Source organism: Seriola aureovittata, chromosome 2 (genome assembly GCF_021018895.1).
Source record: "Seriola aureovittata isolate HTS-2021-v1 ecotype China chromosome 2, ASM2101889v1, whole genome shotgun sequence".
Lineage (NCBI taxonomy): Eukaryota > Metazoa > Chordata > Actinopteri > Carangiformes > Carangidae > Seriola > Seriola aureovittata.
Window position 1 is genome coordinate 15,995,226 of NC_079365.1, and position 18,560 is coordinate 16,013,785.

The 18,560-nt window shown below is 40.4% G+C and overlaps 3 protein-coding genes across 4 annotated transcripts; all 3 read left to right on the forward strand.

Moving 5' to 3' along the window:
• The first annotated feature begins 946 nt into the window (after window positions 1-946).
• slc25a34 (solute carrier family 25 member 34) lies at window positions 947-6,925 on the forward strand. The gene is made up of 6 exons (XM_056390097.1): window positions 947-1,050; window positions 1,529-2,253; window positions 4,770-4,835; window positions 5,499-5,651; window positions 5,731-5,865; window positions 5,982-6,925. The coding sequence occupies exons 2-6, from the start codon at window positions 1,753-1,755 to the stop codon at window positions 6,156-6,158; spliced, it is 1,032 nt and encodes a 343-aa protein (XP_056246072.1). The 5' UTR covers window positions 947-1,050; window positions 1,529-1,752; the 3' UTR covers window positions 6,159-6,925.
• Window positions 6,926-7,247: 322 nt separating this feature from the next.
• LOC130178012 (transmembrane protein 82-like) lies at window positions 7,248-9,463 on the forward strand. Its single transcript, XM_056390086.1, has 6 exons — window positions 7,248-7,531; window positions 7,659-7,731; window positions 7,819-8,005; window positions 8,190-8,607; window positions 8,930-9,114; window positions 9,270-9,463. The coding sequence occupies exons 1-6, from the start codon at window positions 7,450-7,452 to the stop codon at window positions 9,369-9,371; spliced, it is 1,047 nt and encodes a 348-aa protein (XP_056246061.1). The 5' UTR covers window positions 7,248-7,449; the 3' UTR covers window positions 9,372-9,463.
• Window positions 9,464-11,708: 2,245 nt separating this feature from the next.
• fblim1 (filamin binding LIM protein 1) lies at window positions 11,709-17,617 on the forward strand. Of its 2 annotated transcripts, none has more exons than XM_056390038.1 (9): window positions 11,709-11,854; window positions 12,009-12,247; window positions 12,607-12,976; window positions 14,074-14,240; window positions 15,283-15,370; window positions 15,483-15,652; window positions 15,808-15,986; window positions 16,201-16,321; window positions 16,430-17,617. In XM_056390038.1, the coding sequence occupies exons 3-9, from the start codon at window positions 12,631-12,633 to the stop codon at window positions 16,538-16,540; spliced, it is 1,182 nt and encodes a 393-aa protein (XP_056246013.1). In that variant the 5' UTR covers window positions 11,709-11,854; window positions 12,009-12,247; window positions 12,607-12,630; the 3' UTR covers window positions 16,541-17,617. The 2 variants fall into 2 exon arrangements, with proteins under 2 accessions (XP_056246013.1, XP_056246002.1); XM_056390027.1 differs by having other exon boundaries at window positions 11,711-11,854; window positions 11,963-12,247.
• Window positions 17,618-18,560: the final 943 nt, after the last annotated feature.

An 18,560-nucleotide genomic window follows, 5' to 3' on the forward strand; every position in this document is an offset into this window, starting at 1 on the left:
TTACTCAAATGTGCCTTTTTTTTGAATATTTAACTCTTGAGTTTTCCGTCTGAAATTGTAATAAAGAAGAGGAAGGACACATGGTCCTCAATGTTAAATATTTCAATGCTCTAAATTCAGTTGTATTTACATTTTAACAAAGTACTGAGAAGTGATTCAATTTCACAATAAGGTGTTCAATTTATAAGATTCAAATGACCAAGGCCTGTCTTTGCTTCCATAAGAAGTGACAACTGAGCAAACTTCATCTGCTGAAGAAGATCATGTTATATGATCGAAAGCTCCAGAACGGCTACTAATGGACCCCGTAATGAGATTATTTTATCAACTTTGAGCATTTGATTTACTCGTTCAGAGGCATTTGATTAATATTTAATATATTTTTATGATGTACTTTATGGAGCTGTAGACCAGCGGCCTCTAGTGGCTGCTGACACAACACAGAAAGAAAAAGGGCAAATAGATGAGTCATCTCAACTGGAAGTAGCATAATTTATTCTACATATAATTTACGCATTTCCCAGCAAATGCTTCTTAGCATTTATATTGTTTTTTTTAAATAACAGAGCAACCACATATTATATCCCTGTTTACTAAATTCATCTTTATGCTCAAAATGTGTCTAAAGCAATCAATTACACTAGGAAATATTTAATTAAATGATATGGTGCTGACGTAAAGGTACAGGTTTGTTTTGTTTCTGAGACTATCCATGCTGTTTGTGGCAGATTAACCTTTCTTCAACACCTATCCCTAGTCAGCATTTGGATCTCTGCTCTCCTTTCCCTCAGACACTCCACCCCCCTCTTTGACCAACAATAACCTTTTACCCAGAGAGCTCCTATAGGACCAGAGCAGGGGCAGTTTAGAGCAGAGCCATTTGATTCGTTCAGACTCAGGGATATGGTGAGGTGGCAGACAGGACTGAAATGGTATTGGCTCTGACCCGAGGCAGTGGGAGGAGACTTTGACAATGAATATGCTGAGGACACATGTTTACAATGATGGGAGAGAGGGGAAGAATGGAGCTGCACAGGATCACTGAACACTGTGAGTTTCTCAATGAAGTAACCAAATACAAGAGATATTTTCTAACTTTTCTAAAGGCAAGTGAGAGGAGTTTTTTATTTCAGTGTGTTTGTAACTCATGCTTTTACTGCGCATGTTTGTGTAGTTGTGTGTTGGTTTGAATGAACTTGAGTGTGTTGTGTCTATTGATCTTGTCTGCTTGCAAGGATGCATCGTTTAATGTTTGATTTACTATTAAATCTGTTTATGTATTTTCGGGTGTAGTGGTGTTGCATTTCCGCTCAACACTACTACACACTGCAAGTTTAGAGTTAAACTGCCGGACAGGTTTCTAAAATATGTTTGTCATGAGTCATGAGTATTTCCTGGAGGACAATAGGTTTCTTCTCAGTTTTCCTCTCTCCTGATATGAAGGGCTGAGCCTTTGTAAACATACCTGCACCTTATATTTCAAAAATGTTGACATAAACATGAATACACTCTCTCATTCTCCTTGCAGGTGGTGCCTCTCTTAAACAGACTGACAGTCTAGGAAGCTAACGAAAGTCACTACAGAAAGACATCAGAGTGACGCATTGTCCTGTGAGACACAGGCAAAACAAATTCAATGAGTTATCACAAAAGCTGATAGAATTTGTTTTTGACATCACTGTTCTGTACCAAGTACAATACACTCCCTGTTCCCTACCAACTTAGCTAAGGGGGACAAGTCATTTCTCAGGGATGACCAGTGCTCAGCTGCAGAAAACTTCATCCAAAGAGTCTGTGTTTGGTGCCCAACCTTCGCACAGGATGGCGTCCACTGTGTCTGCAGTTCCCCGTGGTGTATTCGGCCCTTCATCACCCCATCCAGCTGTCTGGCCTCCTTTGGACTTCGCCCTGGGTGCTCTTGCCTGCTGCACAGCCTGTGTGTTCACCAATCCTCTGGAGGTTGTGAAGACTCGTCTGCAGCTTCAGGGAGAGTTGCGTGCACGGGGATCCTACCAGAGACACTATCGCGGAGTCTTGCAGGCCCTCTGGGTAGTGGGCCGCACAGATGGGATCCGGGGCCTGCAGAAGGGGCTCTCAGTCGGCCTGATCTACCAGGGTGTTATGAACGGTGTGAGGCTGGGCTCCTACTCCTACTGTGAAGCTTTGGGCATCACCTCGTTCCACGGGGGGAGTCTGCTGTCAGGGGCAGGGGCCGGGGCACTGGGTGCCTTCATTGCCTCTCCTGCCTACCTGGTAAGTTTTCTAGGGTTTAAGGTTTCTTTTATTGTTCCTCTACTGCATTGGTTCCCAGTGTCCCGAAGGAAGGCTTAAGGTGGAATCACATCAGGGATGATATTTTAACAAAATATGAAGTAGACGTTGACTGCTTCAGTGGGGGGGGGGGGCATCTTTCTCTCCTTATAAACTGATTTGTATTTTTGAGGTTGGACACCACACTTACTGGGCCTTTTATTGGTTCACAATATTCACAAAGCAATTTCTACTTGTGACTGCTCATTACAGGGTGCTCATTACCCTTTCAGAGTGCTTCATTTTAATTATTTTTAGAGGTCTGAAGAGGTAAAATTACACAGTATTTGACAAGAAAAAAGAAAATCTTAGAGAAAAGTTTGTGTGGTATAATTTAGTCTTATTTTCTACAATAGTTAACACCTTGTTAATTTTTGCATCCTCATATTGCATTCAGGATATATACTGTAGATGTTACTGTTTGTGCATTATATTTTAACAGGAGTCACCTCTTATGCTCCTATTACTTCTGAATATTTTAAGTGTGTCCCTCAATTATTGTGCAGGATGTCGGCCATTATGTCGTTATGCTGGTATCTGTTATACAGTATCTGTCAGTGTGTGTGAAATCAAAAAAACCTCATAGGAAATTGAAACCCCGTGAACCATTGAAAGTGGATCTCATCTGATTAGGTTACACTCAACACACTCATGTCTTACACACAGGTTAAAGAAAACCAAATGAGTTAATTAACAGCCAAACAACAGACATAAGATAAAAGAGGAGCAGTGAGCTAATGTAGAAAGATGATACAGATAATTGTCTTCTGAGTCAAGTATTGGATATATATTACGCTAAAGGTTTCAGCACAACACTGCTTTTGTGCAAACAGATGCGTAAGACTGTAAGATTAACCTGTAATTGAACCAGTTAGGTCAACCCTCCCCCAAGCTGTAATCTATAGCAACAAAACGCATACAAAAGTTTTGTAAACAAATTAGTGACAGGCAGCACACTACAAGGCCTGTGCAGAATCAGTCACCAGTTTACAGACTTTATAAGCTGCAGTAGGACATTTCTACATTAAAGGATAAGTTCACATTTTGCAACATTGCAGTACTCGCATGTCCTTATGTACACTGAAACAGTTTCTGCTTGCTGTAATCATTCCTCCTGTCCACACTGATCCTTTGTACCACAATTTCAGTTCAGTGATGGGGGGGACAAAATCTGTGTCAAAGCATTTTAATGTTTAGCCAAAACTAATATAAGGCTTTAGCAGTCTGTGATATAAAAATTAAAGCGAATATCTTCCAAAGTTATGTTCTTTTCACTATGAAATTCTCTCTTTTTGTTTCCCTGGACTGTTTCCTTACTGAGCGATTGTAAAACAAAGAGGGGATTTTGTACTCAGCAGCCAATAACTATTTCAATATACAATACATATGGGTATATTAATCTTGTTTTAAGAAAGACTTGAAAAAAATGTGAATCTGTCCTTTTTGGAACCATTAAAGAGAAAGTTAAAGGGAGTTAAAAGGGAAAACGTGGAAAACAACAAAAACTGGCTCATCTTCAAGCCTGACATTGTGAACCATCTTGATTTGACTCTCAAGCACAAACAAGAGACATGAAGGCACACAGCTCAGTTTCAAAGGCGTCTCATGTGCTCTAAATCTATTTTCAGCCGGTTACTGGAACTTGTGAGGAAAAGTACCATTACATTAGTCTGTGTAGTAGAGTCAGTTTAGTCATAGAAAGTGTCAATGCATGTCTTGATATATCATTTCATTACCCATCTGTCCACATGAGATCCACAACCAGGTCCCGCTCAGCTTTGTAGATGCAGATTTAATGTGCATCTATGAAGTCGGGCAAGATTTAAAGCGCTCGTAATGTTTGTTTTTTTACAACATAATGTCAGAATCACAGTCTCTTGATTTACTGCACATTTTTCTATGTGTCCTAATGTTGTTGTTTTTTTGCCACAGCTGTCCGTCAATACATTTTAAACCATCTAACCTTTTGCTCTGTCATGGAAAGACAATCTTATGTGATGACATGTTTGTCTATATCTAGGTCACTGAATATATCCTGCATGTTGCTGCCACGAATAGAAAGTATCTTATATCTTCTTGCTGTGTGCTGCTGGCAGTGAATGAAGGAAGGAGTTTTATTGACACTACGTATGAGGTCGAGTGGAGAGGCTTCTTGTTGTTGTTCGGCTATGAGTGTGGTCTGCATGTTGATCCTCTAGGTTTGCTGCAAATGAATGACTCAGGAAATGAGTTTGACCATTTTCTGGCAAAGTATGAGTTTTATAACTCATGCATGGTGAACATTAGCAGAGTTACCTGTAATTGTTGCACAACTCATCCTGGCATCAGATATTATCTGACATACTGACAGGTCTGGTTTATATCTGTATTTAGCTTCATTTTAAGCACAGTATGTAAAACAGTCTGTTGTATAAACCTGAATGCACATTAAACCTTGTGTGCTGCATTTTTGTTCATAGGTGAAGACCCATCTGCAAGCTCAAACTGTGGAAGCTATAGCCGTAGGTCATCAGCATAACCATCTGGTAAGGCGGGCATATTCAAATAAGACATGTGCATACATTATAAGTTGTTTTTATATAAGTTTACTCCATTACAAGTAAAAGTAAATTCATGCGCTCATTATGCATAGTGGAATCTTTCAGTGTGATATTTTTTATTTATTTTTGATTTGCTACAACATTAAAGTACAAACAATATTTTAATTCTATAGCTGGTCTAGTTTTGGTAGTTTAAACTATAATGCTACATCATTATTTATACAGTGATCATTTAGTTTGTATGCATATCCATAGCCCCATATGAGTGTTTTCAGGTTTCAGTTATTTATTTACCTCCGTTCCACGCTTTATTTACTTAGAAATACATTATGTTTGGGGTTTAAAAAATTCATATCATCAAAAATAATACAGATACTATACAGAGAGATTCAGCTTGGAATCTGTATTACATTAATTGGTGTTTTCAGTTATGCTGTCTTGTTTAGACTTCTCAGGAGTGTGTTTGCATGTATACCTGGGCCTGACTGACAGCATCACACTTGCCCTGCCCTACCTCATTACCAATTTGTTGGTTTGGTGACATTATGTAATTTCCAGCATAGCCCCACCTAGTTTGTCCCTGACCTTAGGCACTATTATCTGCTACTTCCAATTCACTCTTCACCTTTGTTTTTTTTTTTATGTCAGGGAGTGTCTGATGCCTTTGTTACCATCTATAGAAGAGAGGGTTTAATTGGTCTCTGGAGGGGTGTGAACGGGGCCGTGCCTCGTGTAATGGTGGGATCAGCTGCTCAACTGGCAACCTTCACCTCCGCCAAGGACTGGGTGTCGCATTCTCAGGTAGGTGTGATGAACAGCTGACATTTTTACAGTACATGTAGCTGAACAGTTGTCATCAGATTCTTTTCTTTCCTTGCAGTGGCTTGGTTCAAACAGATGGCTCACGGCTCTGATAGCTGCCATGATCAGTGGAGTCGCTGTGGCTGTCACTATGACGCCGTTTGACGTCATTAGTACGAGGCTCTACAACCAGCCGGTGGATGAGTTTCGTAAGGTCAGTTTAAATAATCTCTTTTCATCAAATTTGTGCTTGCGCTCAGTAATTGCACAAGGGAGTGTTGTAGGATTAAGATCTGGAGACTAAGTGTTTTCCTTTTCTGCCTTTTAAAGGGACGTCTGTACCATGGATTTTCAGACTGTATGCTGAAAGTCTGCCAAGCTGAGGGCCTGTTGGGGTTGTACAAAGGCATGGGCCCTGTCTTTGTGCGCTTAGCCCCTCACACAGTGCTCAGCATGCTGTTCTGGGATCTGATGAGGGATCAGACTGTGAAGGTCAACCAGAGCTAAAACATCCTAAAGGCCTGCTTATAATCACTGGACTCAGTTATAGATATCAAAGTGTCCATCCATCAATGAGTGGAAAGCTGAATTTAAAGAAAAAGTTTGACATTTTGGAAAATATACTTATTGGCTTTGTTGCTGAGAGTTAGATGAGAGGATTGAAAGCCTCTCATGGCTGTATGATAGTCAGAGCTGGGCTAGACGTGTCCCTCTGTCTCCAGCCTTTGCGCTGTAGTTTTATAGTCACTGTACAGACAGGAGCACTCTCAGTCTTCTCTTCAAATTCTCCATCAGAAAGCAAACTTGGTGAAAATGTCAAACTATTCCTTTAAGTGAGACTTGTCCCTGTCCCATGAAGAAAGGACGGTGGATGAATATTCAATTACTTGACAGAAGATGGACACTTGCTGCACAGACTCTGAGAGACGTTTTGAATCACAATCTTCAAATCTATGAAGTGGGTGATGAACTTTCAGGTTTTACTTTAAATTACCTCAAATAATGAATTTGAGAAAAGTGACTCCCATAAGCTAGTCAATGACGTGCCGATGAACGAAAGAACAAGTCCGGATTATTGAAACATAAACTCTGTATTCCATGGTTATGATCCAGTGTGGGTGCTGTAATCTGTCACAGTTTAATGCATAACTCCTGTTGCCTTGTCTGTTATATGTAAGGAAAGACATCTGATGGAAATGTTTTTATTTACTGCCATATGAACTACTGGTACCTAAAGCCAAGGATGCCATTTGATGTGAGTTTTTTTTTTTTTTTTTTTTTTTCAGAAACGGGTACTTAAAGCTTTTGAACAGCAGTTAATAATAATAATAATAATAATAATAATAATAATAATAAAGACATTTTTTATATGAAATGAATGATGTATTTGTTTTTGTATCCTCTGGGACACAAGCGCTGCGACTTTGAAACACATCTAAGAGGCATTGTAAGCAAAGTGTGATTTTATTCTGACCCAGCTAATAGGTGTCTGATTCTTCTGTAAATCTAATCATCTTTCCTGAGAGGACTTTCAGCCTCTTTCATCAGGAAATAGTGAGACTGGCAACTACAGTCAAATCACATTTGACCTTTGGAACTGGAGCATGGAGCGCGCTCAGACCTGACCAACAGGAAGGGAACAGAGGCAACGTGAAATCTTTACCAAAGGTTTGGCTTAGAGGAATTTAGCATAAACAGACTTGTTCTTCGCTGCTGTTTGTGAGCAGGTTTCAGATTGTGGTAGCATGAGTGAGAGATCATAGCGCTTTTGTCCTTGTGTCCTTGTGAAAACATAAAAATGTTTCTCCCCTTCTCATGGATCCTGGGAACTTCTGAATGGACGCCTTTTGATTCAAACCCAATTGACTGTTTTCTTCAAGGTGAGTTGACATGCTTTTCTTCCTTGTGCCAAAAAAAGCTTGTATTTTTATTTTCTCTAGATTCTCAACACTTCTGCAAACAGTTTCTTTACATACTTACTTTTTGGTTGTGGTGTTTTTGTCAAAGGTCTGGTGGGTGCGTGTGGGATATCAGTGCTGTGCAATCTGATGAGAGTTTACAACTTCATTCAAACATGCAGGTGAGTTTATTCTTGAAAAGAAGAGACGAGAAATGTAATGAACTTTTAAGAGTAGCAGAGTTATTCTCTAATTTTCTCCCCACACAGTGATTCTGAAATTGAAAGTAAACAGAGGTCATCTTCACTCACCAGTCCTCTGGGAGGGAACTGGAGGGCAGCACTTCAGTTCTGGTCTGTGACACTCCTCCTGTCTCTGGTGGGCTCGAGGGTCTCCTCTCTCATAGTGCTGGAGTTCTCGCTCAGAGCTGTTTCTGCCTGGGCATCAGCAGGACTGGTGAGTTCTTCAGACACACAAACAGTGCAGCTGATATACAATACAATGCAGTACAATGGTTTTGTCCTCGTTTACATCTATTTTGATGGTACTTGCTGTGTTCTTTCTTGTCTTCAACATATAAGTTCTCCTAACACTGAATTTACCCATTTTCATCCACACTCTTGTATTTGTTTTAACTCAGGATGCTGATGGCAGAGGCCTAGACCTTGTCTTGATCCAGTGCCAGTTTTCTCTGGGTTGTTGCCTCACCTGTACTCTGGTCTTCCTCCATCAGGGGGCTCCACACTGCTCCCTCAGTTTGTTTCTGGCAGCTGCACTCAGCTGGGCACTGGCAAGTGTCTGCCACAGTCTGTGGAGCCATGTGGCCAGACTCTACCCACTGCATAGCACAGAGCGTTACTGTGGGAAATGCATCACCCTCCTGACCTCCGGACACACCATACTGGCTTCACTGCAAAGAGTGGTTGTCTTGGCTTTTGCTCTTGCAACTGTGGCTTCCACCGCTACGGTTTATAACCACTTCCTGTCCCAGAAGGATGCTCTTAAGTTTTGGACTCCACTGACACTCTGCTACACTATGCTGGTGGTCTATATTCAAGGTGATGATCATGGCAGCTATGTGGAAAATGAAGACTTCTGGAGATAGAAAAAACGTTTAGATTAGATAAGTTTAAGAGGGGAAACTGGTCTGGTAACCCATGTACAGTGACAAATAACACACAAGGCAGAACACAGCAGAGAACATAATGAAAGACTTAGTGCCACCACCAACAGTACCACTAATACACAAACTAACACATATTACAGCGGCATTAACACATGTGAAATAAGACCTTACAAATGATGTTAAAAACACAACTCATATCTCAGGCACAAGAACGTTCAGCATTATCGTATAACTTTTGTTTTCATTTTATTCAGCGGATCAGCATCGGCAGGCTTCTGCAGAGGGCCTCTTGCACACTGTAGTGCTGAGACTGGGAGCCTTACTGGTGCTCATGCTGACGGTGGGCGAGTGGTCGGATGTCCTCCACGTCCTCATCACTTTCCTGGGAGAAGCGGCCTGTCTGCTGCCCTCTCAGGACCTTCTGCAAGCTGTGTTAACGGTCTGTATGAAGAAGCTGTTCCACTCAGAAACGATATACAGTATTTTATGTTTCCCTTTTTTGCATCTAAGCTGTCATCTCAAACAACATGATTTTGTTGGTAGTAATGCTGCCCAATGTGAAAATGACATTTAATCGTCATGCTTCGTTTTTAGGAAGAAGAAGAAGAAGAAGAAACAAGTCTGAACAAATACAAACGGAGCTCCGGTCACAAAACAAGGGAATGCACAAGGAGAACATCATCAGACAGAAGTTGATGGTGTAACTGAAGTCTACCTCAAATATCAATGACTACCTCAAATGTTAAGACACTAATATTCAATATTACCATTGATAATAAAAAGATTATTGTGGCCTCACTCACTGACTCTTACTGAATTTTGCAGCTGTTTTAAACAGAGGGGAAAAGACTTGGGAGTTTGTAACTTTGCACCATATCACAGCTGCTGTTTTGTTTCTTGTATTGACAAGAAGATCCAACCCACACTGAGCTCGTGGGTTTTTCAGCAAATGTGAATTATGAAAGATTTTACTTTACTCTGATGTGGCAGATATGTTACTATACTCCATGCAATGGGAGACAAAGGCATGACAGAGCAGTGATGAACCGAACAAAATGTTATTCATATAGGATGTTGTTCTGTTATGACACAGCATAGTTATAACAAGCTGGAGCTGTTTTAAAAAGCCAGTACAGTGGAACACAGATCAGCAGAAAGCTGATGAAAGGAACGCAGTGTAAAAAGATAAGGACTGCACCAGATGTAGAACAGTACTTTATTCATTTATGAGTCTCCAGTATGGTCCAGGGTAAAAAAAGTAACAACTTCAAATTACTCATCGCTGGAATTGAGAAGCCTTTTGATTTATTTCTACATGAAATACATCATCTTAAATTGGTGTTGATCAAATATTCTACACAACAACTTTTGGTTTCTTAGAGAAACACTTCCTTAATGAATAATACCAGAAAAGCGCCGATGACTTTCACAGTGTTTGATCATGGCGTCTTCATTTTAAGATGCTTCTCATCGAGATGTGAGGCGACACTGGCCCATTGATGGTGTCCGTGTGTCACTAATTAAAGGGGCCCTCATTTACACATGAAGATCGGTTCAGTCTCCAGTAGAAGTGCCCAGCCTGTGGAAGTGGTTGTATAACATCCTCTGTGGGGCAGAAAGCCTGCATTACAAGCTGGATGTGTGGGGTTTTAAAGAAGTTGTGATGTAGGTGGCAGGGGGGTCTAATGAAAGACACTATCCAGTTGCATCATGGGAAATGTAGGATCCATGTTGTTGTTTTTTAGCTTTACCGTTACTCAGGACTAAAAGACAGATTGTTTCAGGTTCTCTTACTTCGAGTTTCACCATTTTCTTTTCAATCTGTCTCTCACAACTCCCCCAGCCTTATTCCTGAAGTTCTCCTTTAGCTGCTACTCAAAGCTACTTCTGTAGAGTAATTGTCAACAAAAGCATAGTTTTTCAGTATTTCTCTCTGTCGAAGTCTTCCCACCCCTGCAGATGTTTACAGTTAGGAAATCAGCATCAGCTGTAATTGTGAACATGCAATTGTCGTTGTTTTCCCTATCTGCTGTGTTTCTTCCTGTTCCTTTCCCTTGATTTCCCTTCATTCATTTCATTTTCTTTTCATTGTTTTCCTGCACATCCCCTGAAACTTTTTAAAGGATTAAAGTAAAGCGTGACGTGATGTTGGTGAGAAAATTGAAAAGTCATGCTGCTAGAAGCAGTGAAGAGGTTCAGAAGGTTTAATGGGGATTTTAGCTGCTGAGAGTGGGGGGTGGAGGGGCGGAGCATGGAGGTCTGGGGATTGTGTCATCAGTAGGCATGCTCCCTCCTGCAGCCGTAACATCACTGCAGCATTCCTTTCCACAGAGCTGGAACAACAGAGACCCTCATCACTCTCCTCATCTGCTTGTCCTGTTAACCCTCTCTCACACATTCCTGCCTCGCTCTTCCTCCACGTTGATCAGGAAAGTTTTACTCAACATCAAGTCCCTCACTCCATCCTCCTCTTTGACTCTCAGGAAGGGAGTAGACCTCACAAAGTTTTGGCTCCAGAAACTAACCACAATATTTGCTGTTCAGCAGACCTGATATTGCTTTGACTCATTCTGGTGGAGAGCAAACACAACAAAGCAGCTTTTTCATAGCTCTCACAGACATCACTCACTGTTCTCCCCCCTCTCCTAATATACCAACATCTCCTCTTGCACAATGCCCTGATTCATTGCACTGTAATGCTGCTGCTCCTTGTGCAGCTAAACACAAAAGCTTCAGCAGGAGAGTCTGTTGAGGTCCACCACATATTATCAGACTGTGTGTTCTGCTCCGGACAGTCGGTGAGGCACAAATGGAAGCAATGCCATGAGACGCTGATAGTGAGTCAAGGCTAAAGTGATATAATGTAGTGGGGGAAGGGAAGAAGGAAAGAGGGAGAAGAAAAAAGGAGGCAGACTCGATGAGGGAGGTAGGGAAAATAAAGCTGACAGAACAATAAGGCAGAGCTGCACAGGAGAGAGAGAGAGAGAGAGAGAGAGAGAGAGAGAGAGAGAGAGAGAGGGCAGTTTGAGATAGAGAGGAGATAGAAAAGGCAGGTACAGTCACATCCTGCTGGCATGCAGAAAGATAAAGAAGAGGGTGGTGGCGGTGTGTCTACGCTTATGAGAAACTTTATGACATGACATTGCATTTGTTGAAACACAACTGTTGCATAACTTAATGTGAGTATGTGTCTACGTGCATGCGTGCAAGTGAGTGTGTGTGTGTGTGTGTGTGTGTGTATGCCTGCCAAGTTTTCATAGTGGATGAATGTGTCATGTTTTTTACAGAACTTTGCCCGAGATTAACTGTTCACCTTTTACGGTTGGGAGGGAGGTGGTATTGTCATTCAGCCAGAGAAGGAGGAGGAGGGGTCGACGGACGGGAGAATTGGGGAGGGAGGTACAGAAGGAAAAGGAGTGGCCTTCTGCAGATAGTTGCCCTCTCTGCCGGAGTAAAGTCTTCTCACTGTGGCAGCTTGTAGGAGGGAAAACAAACCAGAAGTTTTGAGATACAGAACAAGGAAGGAGAAAGAAGAAAAGAGAGAGCCGTCTTCAAACCACATTTTCTCACAGGTATGTAATGGCAGCTCGCAGCCAGTGTGAGTGCGTTTAAAGGAAGCAGATGATACAGACTTGTGCTTTCTGCTTCTAAAACCATTCATTATAGGTAGAGAGAGCTGTGAGTGTGTGAATCTACCTCTCTGAAGTGAGAGAGAGAGCTCCCACAGGGTTGACTGAGAGGGTGTGTACACTTAGAATAAATACTGTTAAGCTGATAGAGATAAAATGTTTGCTATTCATATGTTTTATTCTTATTCCCTCTTCTTATTCTTATGATGTGCTTCTATGTATCTGTTTTATGATTGTCCTTTTAAACAGGTCTGTAAAACAATATGATAATCATGATAATCATTGTCCTGTCCTCCTGTTAGGCTTTATGTAGGTTATATACAGTCATGGCATCAGCAGCTTCACCAAAAAGGATGGTGTCCTCTGTCTTTATCACTCTGGCATCTCCTTATCGAGCCACTGTGACACAGCAGCAGCCCGCCCTCCAAGCTCACAGTGCCCCTGCTAGAGACAAGCAGCACACTGCTGTGCGAGTCAGCCCAGGTGACAGCATCCCCGCCCTCAGACACAGGAAAGAGGACCATTCACCATCCGACTCTCACAGCAGCATGGACAGCAAAGACCGGACTCGTGCAGGAGCTCCAGCCCGAGCTTCAGTTCCACAGAGTCCCAAACCCGCCCAACCTGGACCCAGCAGAGGAAAGTTGCAAGAAGTCGACAGAGGTGCTGCAGGTATTCATGACAAATTCTTTTTTTTTTTTTAAATCTTGGATTCAATACAAAATAGTGCACTGGACAAAATGTAGACTACCTTACATGTAGTGACATACAGTGATGCCATCAGGCCCCAGCTGACCTGTTTTTCAATCCCATGTTGAGATGGTGTGATTGCCAATTCATAGAGCCGATTATCAATTACAAATTATGGCTCATTGCTTTCCTGAGCATTATTGCATGCTGTCTGAACTATGATTTTATGCATCAAAACCTGTTTCCTGGTGTTGGAGAATACTACTGCCACTGCATATGTGAAAAGGTTTAAGTGTAAAGCCTTTTGCGGCTCCAGAGGGAATCCATCGGTTGAGGCTGAAGACTACAAGTTTGAAAATAAAAAATCTGGGGGTGTGGAGTTAGAAAGATGTGAGCTTACCAGATTTCTGTAGCCTGCTCATCATCTCTGCTTGAGGCTAGTTGCTCCAGGCTACAGTAGTTGCATTGTGGGTTATGTAGGTGCCAGGTTTTGACAAGGCAGAAGAATAAGTGAGAAAAAAAAGACATCTCTGGTTCTGCTGCATCAATTTTGATCCTTTTTTTTTGTCCATCGTGGATTCCACAATGTTGGGAGTGTAAAGCTAAATTGGTGTCGTACTTTTTCTTTTCCAGTACTTTAAACTGGAAAAATCAGTTAACCCTCTTCTCACACTTGCTGGGTTCAAGAAGTATTTATGTTATCAGGTCTGAAATGATAAAGTATCATCTGCGAAGAACAGTTGCTAAATCTGATCACAGCTGGCTTCCTGTTTTGGAAACAAGCAGAAAAGTTGTTATTTTAGAGACAAATGTTTAGAAGAAACCCCTAAGCTTCAGTTTCTCCCCTTATTTTATTTGATTATTGTTTTGTCTCTTTTCTTGTTTTTCTAATTTTTAGGGGTGAAAATATCTTACAATATGCATGCTCATGTATGCATATATATGTGTATATGCAGTATATTTGTATATATTTTGTTGGGTCATAACGTTAATCTTCTCCTGAATTTCAGGAAATGTCATTGCTTACTGGAAACTATTTCGACTATTTTTCTGAAATAAGTCTTTTTCTTGCCAAACAGAGCTCTTCCCTCCTCGTCCTCCTCCTACCCCTCCTGCTGCTGCTGCACTGCCTTCATCTCTGGGAGCAGCGATCCCTGAAGGATCGGCACTTCCACCACCTCCTCCTGTCCAGACACCTCTCTCACACCCTCTGACCCCAGGCCAGCAGCCAGTTTACAACAGAGAGGTATGCGACTTCCCTCACAATGTTGCTACAAATCACATTTTCACCCGCCCTATCTTCATGTTTACCATTGATGTCACTGTTTTAAACACTTGAACCCAATTTCCCTCAATAAATTTCTCCTGAAGTAGACAAGTCACTTTTTCCCACAGTGAAGGATTAAAACTTTCCACAACTTTTACAGATACTGTATTATGTTCTGCAGTGGTTGTAAAGAGTCATCTGCAAAACACATTATGAAGGAAAAAAAACAGCTGTCTTTTATGGATAATGATCAGAAGGACTTTATGAACTGTACAAATTTTTCCTTCACAAACAGAGCTCTTTCCAAACTGTTGATATCTTTATAAGAAACTTTTTGTTCCCATAATTTCAGCTCAGTATCTGTGTACAAACACTAAAGCACTGACCAGGAAACAGGCTGAGTATGACTTTTTCCCATCGTCATCTGTGTAATGCTTTATAGATGATAGGATTTCTTGTATACCCCAAAACTTTAAAGTTAGATTTAAATAAAACTATTCCTTTCAACTACTTTTCAGTCTGGGAAAAAGTACAGCTTTGAGACTTTAATAGGTGCAGTTTTCCTATGTTTGTAATTCTAATGTTAAACACAGAGAATGTAAGATTGATACGACACTGTGTTTCAACCTTGGGAAAGTCTGAAGGTTTTAAATAACAAGTGACTCAACTGTGATTCGTACATCAAAAGAAATGTGACTCAATTTTTTATATCAGAGTCTGTATTTGTATTAAGCGTCTCTTAATTAAAAGCATTGAAATGAAAAGTCAACATCGTGTGATATGTATACTCTTAAATCGATACTCCGCAGCCTTGATTGTCTTGGATGACTTTTATATTTCAACCTGTAAGCTCCACAGCTATTCTTAACCCCCTCTCTTTCCAGCATCAGACAAAACCCCTGCACACTCAAAACCAAGCGTTGTTACATCGTGTGGTTCATCTTATGAGGCCAAACTCAAACTTGTTAGTAGTCTCAATTTAAAGTTTAGTTTTACATTGACAAAGTGCTTTACATTCAAGGTGGAAACAAGCACACCATCTAGTGGGTTAAACCAAGAGGAACAGTCCCATGGGATCCATAAAAACGGCCAAGACACAGGCAGTAAAGGTAACATGATCTCTATTTACACATTTACCACTCAGGTTTTAAACTCTTCTGTTGTGACAACACGCATATTATTATAAACTGCTCTGATGTTTGATGTTTGTGTGCAATGCAGAGGTGTGTGGCTTCTGCCGGAAGCCCGTGGCTCTTTCTGAACCCGCGATAGAGGCCTTAAACAGGACCTACCATGATGGTTGCTTCCAGTGTAGATCTTGTCACATTCCCCTGGCTGGTAAACACTACTACAACAAGGCGGGAATTCCACTCTGTGAAGCCTGCTACCATGTAGGTCCAAGTCAATACATCTTCCACTACAGGATGTTCACATGCAAATCTTTGTAAAGGACAATTCCAATGTTTTTGCATGCTCATTTTCTTCAAACTATGTATGTTTTAAATCAGTCAATGTATTTTATTAACTATTCAATTCTGTCTCTTAGACCAGTCTGGAACTGTGTTGGGCATGTGGGGAAGTCATCACAGACCATGTGATCCGCGCATTGGAGCGAGCGTACCACCCTTCTTGCTTCACCTGTACAACATGTAAACAGCAAATTGGAGAGCAAGCTTTTGCTCAGGGAGAAGTTGGAGAGGTGTATTGCCTCCAGGACTACTACAGGTATGAGAGTTAAATTTAATCTCAAGCATTACAGGACAACTTTACACAACCTAAGAGATTTTAAACCTCATTTTATTCCATTTTATTTTCCTTCTTATAGTGCTTTTAAATGTAATCTTCATCTTGGGTAAAGCGGCATCTGTAGTAAAAGGTGCTGTACAAATAAAGTTGCCTTGCCTTACAGTTTCTTTCTTTCAAACTTTTGTCCATGAAGGAAGTATGCTCCAAAGTGTAATGCCTGTAAGCAGCTAATTATTCCAAAAGAGGATGGTACTGACAGCTACACTGTTGAATGTCTTGGGCGCTCCTACCATGAGAACTGCTACAGATGTGAGGTGGGTGTTCTGAGTGCAAACATTGTACTGGACACACTGACAAGTATGCAAAACACACAGACACACACTTATCACTACCAGTTAATCAGTCTTTCATACCGTCTGCAGGTCTGTGTCATCCAGCTTTCTCCTGAACCAAATGAGCACGGCTGCTATCCTTTGGATGGGAAGATGCTTTGCAAATCTTGCCATCTGAGCCTGGTTTCTGGCCAGCACTAACGCAGGCCTTGTTGCCCGTGATAAACTGCAACCAACGGAAAAGCCGCATGTCCAGGTTTAAGAGATGGGAGACTGTGCATGTGCGATTAAGATTCTACCATACGAATGTCACACATCTTTTTTGTAATAGAACATTAATGAAATATGGTTATTTTTTATAATATATCATGCTTTCTGAAGATCCTCCTATTCCTCTTTTATACTTGATAATTTTGCACTCAATAAACTCTTCAAAATGCACCAAATATATTTATGCAACAGACTTACCACAGAAATTATTAGAAATTTTTGTAAGTCTTAATCAGTATACTGTTTCTCAATCACGTTAACCCTTTATATAAAAAAAAAAAAAAACTTTTATATAAAAAAAAAAAAAAAACTTTTATATAAAAAACACAAAAACTTTTATATAAAAATAAACTAATATATTTTATCTCGAGGCAGGCTTCAACATACATAACATTTGTTATATTACACAAACAATATCAATAAGTATTACGATGTGAAAAAACTTTACAATTCAATTCATGATTGTGTAAGTGATACGATAAACTGCAATCAAACTCATGCGAAACCTTTTTGCTGAATATAGAAGGTGATTTTAAACACATTTAAATATGTTTTTTGTCATCCTAGCAGCCAAGACCTCTGCATTTAAAGCTGCAACAACTTTAGGCAGCGTCCTGAATTCACACTATGCTGGGTTTAACCTTAACAATCAGGTTAAGTAGTTAAAAAAAAAAACCTTCAGGCAACCGATTCAACTCATCTAAACTGCATGAGACACGTTTACAAAACTAAAAATAGGCATTAGAGCTTTTGTACAATAATGTGTGACAGTACAACAACTGATTCTAAAGTCTTCATTATAGACCAAAACTTGAAGGTGATTTTGATTTGAATGTCATTACATCAACATTTTTAACACCTGAAGATCTTCACTAGTCACACAAAGTCTCATTCAGATCCCAGCCGAATTACTTGGTTATTTATGTTCTGTATCTCAAAATGACCTGTTTGTGGAATTATATTTTTGTGTATCATAAACATTTATTAAAACATTTTTTCTGGAAAAAGTACATTTGCCATTTATGTTTCTGTTCACCACACTTCAGTTTTTACGTTCTTTTATTTGTCTAGGTAGGCCTAAATATTGTAACCATGGTTTGATCTTTTCTGGCTGGTCTTTAAAGTGAGACAAGTTAACTTTTGAAACGACTAACAGTACAGTACAAACTGGGGCTAGTTGCAGCTCTAGTTTCATTAGTATGCACAATACTTTAAAAGACAAACCTCAGCCTGTGGCCAAAAAACCTGACTGGTGGCCCTGGGGCTAGAATTTGCTGTTGGGTCCCTTTTGCCTCTATGTCCCCATCATGTACAGTGCATAGCACAATATTGATGGCAGTTTCTTTTTACATTCTGCACACAGACCCAAAAACCAACCAATACTTCCTATACTGGAACACTAACTTTATACAGGTTTTTCTGTGATTTGATGAAACACAACACAATTTAGAAAGGCAGGGTTAGGTGGACATTCAAAGTGCTTAACAGAAATAAAAGAGGCATAAAAAAATAGTAGTTCAATGTGCTTAACAAGAAGCATAATAATATAAGTAAAAAGCATAAGAGAAAAGTATAAAAACAGCATAAAATACGGATTAGAAAACAGATAATATCTAATGAAGTAGGAAAATGCACCATATTAGCACAAGTAAGTAGCCTACAGAAAAAGTAACTGATACTGATCCAGCCTCATGTTTTAAACTAGTTGTCATTTTATAGGCTATACTCATTTTTATGAAATAATTCAACAACGGTTCAATGTGTATCCACTGACTGGATCTCCTTTAAGTCTAATGGGATTTACTCTAATCTATAATCTTGATCACCGCAGTGACGTTGCAGACAAATCTACTTCGCGGGCTGCAGTTTGATCCTCGACGAGAAATCGCGTGCTCAGTGTCGGCAACGCGCAGAACACCGGGGCCGCGCAGCTCGCACCCAGAACCGTCAG

Excerpts from the sequence above, each read along its gene's own strand:
- fblim1 (XM_056390038.1), top strand. The coding sequence starts at position 12,631 with ATGGCATCAGCAGCTTCACCAAAAAGGATGGTGTCCTCTGTCTTTATC. Across the intron at positions 14,241-15,282 it reads AGCCAGTTTACAACAGAGAG|GTGGAAACAAGCACACCATC; the intron begins GTATGCGACTTC and ends TTTACATTCAAG. Across the intron at positions 15,987-16,200 it reads TGCCTCCAGGACTACTACAG|GAAGTATGCTCCAAAGTGTA; the intron begins GTATGAGAGTTA and ends TTGTCCATGAAG.
- LOC130178012 (XM_056390086.1), top strand. The coding sequence starts at position 7,450 with ATGTTTCTCCCCTTCTCATGGATCCTGGGAACTTCTGAATGGACGCCT. Across the intron at positions 7,532-7,658 it reads AATTGACTGTTTTCTTCAAG|GTCTGGTGGGTGCGTGTGGG; the intron begins GTGAGTTGACAT and ends TTTTTGTCAAAG. Across the intron at positions 8,608-8,929 it reads GCTGGTGGTCTATATTCAAG|CGGATCAGCATCGGCAGGCT; the intron begins GTGATGATCATG and ends CATTTTATTCAG.
- slc25a34 (XM_056390097.1), top strand. The coding sequence starts at position 1,753 with ATGACCAGTGCTCAGCTGCAGAAAACTTCATCCAAAGAGTCTGTGTTT. Across the intron at positions 2,254-4,769 it reads TTGCCTCTCCTGCCTACCTG|GTGAAGACCCATCTGCAAGC; the intron begins GTAAGTTTTCTA and ends TTTTGTTCATAG. Across the intron at positions 4,836-5,498 it reads GTCATCAGCATAACCATCTG|GGAGTGTCTGATGCCTTTGT; the intron begins GTAAGGCGGGCA and ends TTTTTATGTCAG.